The sequence below is a fragment of the Emiliania huxleyi genome (genome assembly GCF_000372725.1).
Source record: "Emiliania huxleyi CCMP1516 chromosome Unknown EMIHUscaffold_203, whole genome shotgun sequence".
Taxonomy (NCBI): domain Eukaryota; phylum Haptophyta; order Isochrysidales; family Noelaerhabdaceae; genus Emiliania; species Emiliania huxleyi.
The window spans coordinates 30,534-36,533 of record NW_005200571.1 but is presented as its reverse complement, the minus strand read 5'-3'; the positions used below and the strand labels follow the sequence as shown (position 1 = coordinate 36,533).

Sequence of the window (6,000 nt, the reverse complement as noted above, 5' to 3'; positions counted from 1 at the left end):
GAGAGGGAGAGGGAGGGAGGGGGAGGGGGAGGGGGAGGGGGGAAGTGGAGGCGAGGGAGAGAGCATGGCGAGAGCCTGCAGCCGCGCAATCTCGACTCGGGCCGCGGGGGCGGTCTTGTCGGCAAAAGAGGGGGAGAGGTTCTCGCTCCACGTGGCGCCCTCGTCGAAGGAGACGGACAGCTGGTACGCCGTCACCGGCAGCACCGGCCCGCCGGCGTGCGGCGGCACCCAGCGCACCTGCGAGATTGAGATTGAGATTGAGATTGAGATTGAGATTGCGCAGAGACGCGCGTCAGCTCGCGTCGCAGAGAGTGGCGAGGGCAGGAGGAAGGGCGGTGCGCGCGAGAGAGGGAGAGAGGGAGAGGGGGAGGGAGAGAGAGAGAGAGAGAGGGAGGGAGAGGGAGAGGGAGAGGGAGAGGGAGGGAGAGGGAGAGGGAGAGGGAGGGAGAGGGAGAGGGAGAGGGAGAGGGAGAGGGAGAGGGAGAGGGAGAGAGGGAGAGGGAGAGGGAGAGGGGCGAGTATGGCGGCGTGAGATGGTGACGAGGCGCTTGAGCCCACGAAGCGGGTGGAGCCAGGCAGGGGCACCTCGTGACGCCCGCGGTGTGTGTGTGTGTCTCGGAGCGGCGTGTGTGGCGGCGCTGGAGGACGAGGGGAGGTGTGGCGGCCCTCGACCGTCCGCTCGTCTCGGAAGTGTCTCGGAAGTGTCTCGGAAGTGTCTCGGAGGCGTCTCGGTAGCGTCTCGGTAGCGTCTCGGAAGTGTCTCGGAAGTGTCCGCACCTCGACGGTCTTCTCGTCGCCCGTGCTGATGGCAAGCAGCCCCGTCGGCGCGGCGGCGCGGTGGGTGTTGGCGAGGTGCTGCGAGACCCAGTTGTTTGCGGAGACGCAGCGGTGGCAGAGGTGGCAGTACCGCTTGCCCGGCTGCCCGCGCCCCCCTCCGCCCGTCGCCGCCGTGCTCTTTGCGGCAGAGTGCAGCACGGTGCCCTGCGGGAAGGAAGACGCGCGAGGGAGGGTGGGTTGGCGGGCATGCAAGGCAGGAGGGCATGAGAAGGCACGGGTGGCCCGCAGTGCCTCCGAGGCGCGACGGCTCAGGCAGAGGCTCGACCCGCCCTCTGGCAAGCGCGTGTTGCTAGCAGGAAGTGTCTCGGAAAGCTCCGCACACCTTGTCGCTAGTCGGGTCGACAAACCAGACGACGCGGCGCGACTTTGGGGGCGCGCGGAGGAAGTAGTCGACGCCGAGCTCCTCCATCGAGAAGGGCTCCGCCTCGCTGTTCGGACCCTCCGTCTGCACCGAAAAGAAGGAGGAGGACTGGTACGACGCGCCTGCGAGCCGCAGCCGCCACGCCTCCTTGTCGACTGTGTTGGGGTGGAGCGCGTCGGACGCGGCGAAGGCGTAGGCGTCGCCGCGGCCGCTGCCAAGCGCGCCGATCGCCCACCCCTCGCCGTCGAAGAAGATGTGCAGCTCCACTGCTGCCGCACCAGCGCCGCCGGCCGCGCCCGCTTCCTTGCTGTAGTGCGCGCGGCCGCCGTAGTCGCAGCGGCGCTGCCACTCGCCGTTGAGGAAGCCAAGAGGCGCGGGCGCGCCGAGGGAGCGGAGGACGCCGACCATCGTTGCGGATTCGTTGATTGAGAGAACGGAGATTGACCTCACAGTTCTCCTTGAGGGCGCTGGAGCGGCCAAGGTGAGAGGCTGTTGGCGCAAAATTTTTTCTTTTTTTTCGTTTGTAGTTGCCAAAACCACGTTGTGGCTGTTCTTCACCTTTCTACCTGCCTACCTACCACGTTGGCCGCAGGGCGGCTCTGGCGCGGATTTTCTTTTTTAATTTTTGGTCGCCTAACCTGATTGATGGTGGACCCTTCCCCGATGAACAGAGAAGCCCAAAGCTCGTATTCTTTTTCGTGGTGTACCTGTGTTGGTGTGCCAGTGCGCGCCAGTCCCGTGCCTAAAAAGAAAGAAATAAAATAGACAACCCAAGGGAGGGATGGGAGGACGGCACGCCGCCACCACACACGACCTGTGTCACCCGACAACAAGCGCTCTCTATAGAGGCGCCGACGGCAGTAAAAAATCGTTGTCGCAACGGCGGGCGGGCATGACGGGTTGACGGCCCACGCCGTGCACCGACGCGCGACGCCGACGGGTGCACCTCTAACAGCGCGCGTGGAAGGAGCAGTAATCCGTGACGCATTCACGTGTGCGAACCTGTGTAGCCCCATCGTCTCGCGCGCACCGTCAGGGCTCCGTCGCGGAGTCTGCCGGTGCTGCGAGCGAGCGCGTTGGGGCGCCACAAGCTCACACATGAGAACACGTCACGAGTCTACCCTTCCACGCACCCGTCGGCACCAGCCCGGCGCGCTCGCTTACCCGCCCGCTTCGCCCGCCCGCCGCGGCGCCGCTTCACCCTAGTGCGCTCCTCACCGAGCGAGACAGACTGGCTCACTAGTGGCAGGCCGGTCGCCGCGCGCGGGTCGATTACCAGTTGACGGCAGGTGCACTGCGCGGGCAGAAAGACACCAAACTCGAGCTCGAGCGTCGCGACAAAGAGATCGAGGCGGGCTCGATCCGCCTCGCTGATCGCAACGACCCAAGGCCCAATGTAGAGCAGCGAGGCTCCCGCATTATACCCGAGCGCGTGGCGATGGTATCGGCCACCTCGCAGCAAGAGCCCCGTGAAGAGATAGACACCGGCTCGCCGCCGGATGATCTCCCACGTCACGTTGGGCACGCGCGGAAGGGAGAGCGCGCCCAGTGCCGCACCAATGCTGCGACTGCGTCGCAGCATGGCCGCCACCATGCCGTAGTCAACCAGCCTCGGCCGGAGGAGCACGAGGGGGTCGGTGGCCGCCCCGAGCGCCGACAGAGACCTGCCGAGCAGCGCCGCCAGCATCCACAATACACAGTTCAAGTGTACGGGCGGGACATACAGCTCGTCCGTCGCCCACGCCACCGAGACGGGCCGTCCGGCGCCGTCCACCTCCAGGACATGCGGCTCTGCGGGCGAAAGACCGACAACGCCATCCTCGCGAAGGGAATCGAGCTGCTGTTGCGACATGATCTTGCCCGCGTTCAGCGTGACGAATCCGCCGCCGTTCACCAGCAAATCGTTTCTGCGCACGGCATCGTTCACCGCCCTCTCAAACTCCTTCTGGCCCTCTCGCCGCCGCTTTGCCAGCTGCCGCCGACGCGCCGCGAGTTCCTCCTCCGACCGCCTGTGCCGACACCGATGATACGACTCGATCCAGTCTCTCAGCTGCTCGAGCGAGAAGGAGCCTCCGCTCCGCCGAAACTCTTGGCGTAGCTCCTCGACCTCGTCCGTGAGGCGGACGTCGCCAGTCGCATCGAGCCACGTTTGAAGCGCCCTTGTTGCTTCCTCCAACGTCGAGAGTGAGTCGACCGTGGAGTGCCACGCGGCCAACGCCCTCTCTGATTGAAGCGGCCGACCGAGTGCAGTCGCGGGCGTGTACTTTGAGAAGAGCCACAGTCGCTTCTGTATCAGACCAAGGTTGGCCTCATCGTGCGAGAGCGGCGCGGCTCGCGGCGCAGCAGGTCGGGCAAGCATCGGGTCCTCCGCCTCGCCACTCTCCAGCAGCTGGAGCAGCCTCGCCTCGGCCGCCGAGCCGTCATGGTCCAGCCTCAGCCAAAGGTTGCGGTGCCGCTCGGGCATCGAGTAGAGGACGGCCTGGCACTGCTGCAGGCTTGGCTGCGCCCTCGCCGCTGCATGCCGTGAGCTTCGAGCCCTGCAGCACTCTGAGCAGCACCGCGCCGCCGCCCATCCCCGCCGACCGTCGATGGCAGCAGGAAGTCCCTGTAGAGGGGCGCTGCCGAACGCCTCCCTTGCAGGGAGATAGGCTCCCTGTCCACCGTTGTGTCGGGAGCACCAAAGAAACCCGTTGGCACTCTCCGCGAACCAGGCGGGGAACGCGCTGCCGCCGCGCATATACACACGCAAACGTGGACGGAACGAACGTGACCAAGGATCGATGAAAAAAGAATTTTCTGCCGGCTGTCTCACAGGACACTGGGGACGTGAAAAGAACAGCGTACTATAAATAAATAAATACAACGGACACGCCAAACGAGGGGTGGGAGAAGGACAGGGTCCCCACCTGCACAAGCAGGATCTTGTAGGACGATCAGGGACACAGGGGAACGGGAGCGGGGAGCGCATCGCGACACGGAGGGGGGCTGGGCAGGGGGTTCACCCTCACGACAGGAATCCCATCTCTCGTATAGGACAGGTTGCACCCGGCGGCACGGGGGCAAGCGCGGGCCTCCTACTGGTTGCGCTCTCCTAGTTCTCCTGCTCCTGACAAGGGACAGCGACAGGCTCGCAGCACGGTGGACTCCCTATCCACTGGCGATCTCTCTCGACTAGCGACCTTCCTCCGACGTCTCACCGGCAGTCTCTTCTACCACAGGCAGACTGACAGCGTACTTCCTGGTAATAGAAATCGGGCGCCGCTATTTTATTTTTGGCGTCTGCCAGTCGGGCAACAGGAGACAAAAGCTGCTCCGAGAGAGCGGCGCGCAGAGGAGGAGAGAGCCCCGCCGTAGCAGCGCTCATGCCGCAGAAAAACGCGCAACCCGCCGCCACTCCACCGCGCGCACCGCGCGCACGCCGACTTGCCGCGTGCTCTCACAGCACACGCTCGCGACGATCACCCGCCCGTTCGGCGTTCGCAGGTGAAATGACCACAACCGCGCCAGCCGAGACCGTTTCTGGGAAGGCCGACGAGACGCTTACCGTGCCCGAGGACGAGGACAAGTCGCAAGCGGGTGCGTGCAACCCCACGTATTTGCTCGGCCGACGTGATTTAGGCACACAGTGAGAGCACGTAGAGATTGCTCGGCCGCCAAGTGATATCCTCTCCCTCGTGGTCCTCGTACAGAGGAGACCCTGGACCGTCTGATGGAGCTGGCGAAGGCTCGGGGGCCCCTCGTCGACGTTGATGAGATCACTGAGCATCTTACGCTCCTCCACGTGGTTTTCGATGCACCACGCGACACGGGGCCGGCGGAGAGGCACACTCCTCGCCCACATGTCGTCGAGTCCGCTGCTATTGCTGAGTCATCAACGCGGGTCATCACTGTCCTTTCCGCACTGATGATTGCAGCCAATCCGTGGCACCAGGCCTTTCAGATCGAAGACGCGGCTCGATATCTTTGTCTGTCGACGGCGGCTTGTGCGGCTGTGGCTCTCGTCGAGACGCTGCAGGCGATGCCGATCGTGCTGAAGATCAACGATGTGAACCGTCGAGCTGATGCGCTGCAACTCGCCTCGGTTCAGGCGGCCGTGCGACTCTGCCTGTTTGCGGTCAGCGTCTTCGCGTTCGCCTCGATGGCAGACTGAGCACTCCATTCGAGGCAGCGCCTGACGCTGTGTGGCCCGAACCCGAGTCGAGCGAAGCAGGGGCGGCGAAAACGGCGGCACGACATCCGACGCTCGAGGTCGAGGCGCTGATGCGCGCCAAGGGGGAGGAGGCGGCGGAGCGGCAGAGGGCCAGGGCCGAGCGACAGCGGGACACCGAGGGCAAACGCCGCAACAGGGGGACAAGGAGCGCAGGAGGGGGCAGACAGGCGAGGGACCCCTCCAACGGTATGAGTGAGTGCGTCTCGTGTGTCGTGGGGTCCGTCCTGTATGGGTAGGGGGGAGGGGGAGAGATGGAGAGGAGAGCCTTTGAGCCCTTCGCTCCTTCGAGAACAACTCGCCCCCGCAAAAAGAATTTTACACCCCCGCGCTCCCTCGCACAACACTGGGCGTGCCGTCCTCCCATCCCTCCCTTGGGTTGTCTGTTTTCTTTCTTGCTTTTACTGGGCACGGGACGCAAAAAGAAGACCGGCTGCGAGATGCTTGGGATGTCCGTTTTCTATAGGAAGTGGTAGACGCCCGAGGGTGGGCGACGGCTAGCACCACACTTCTCCCCTAAAATCCCTGTGTGGTGGTGGCGTACTGTCCTCCCATCCCTCCCTTGTGTTGTCTGTTTTCTTTCTTTATTTCTTTC

General features: G+C 64.5%; 1 protein-coding gene across 1 annotated transcript in view; it reads right to left on the bottom strand.

Moving 5' to 3' along the window:
* EMIHUDRAFT_442839 (hypothetical protein) overlaps positions 1 to 1,682 on the bottom strand; it is a 4,338-nt gene extending 2,656 nt beyond the window's left edge. Inside the window, exons 1-3 of the mRNA XM_005781324.1 lie at positions 1,160 to 1,682; positions 778 to 981; positions 76 to 237 (exon numbers count right to left, since the gene is read on the bottom strand). Coding sequence (XP_005781381.1) covers positions 76 to 237; positions 778 to 981; positions 1,160 to 1,606 — 813 coding nt within the window. The 5' untranslated portion in view covers positions 1,607 to 1,682. The remainder of the gene's footprint in view (positions 1 to 75; positions 238 to 777; positions 982 to 1,159) is intronic.
* Between the last annotated feature and the right edge of the window lie 4,318 nt (positions 1,683 to 6,000).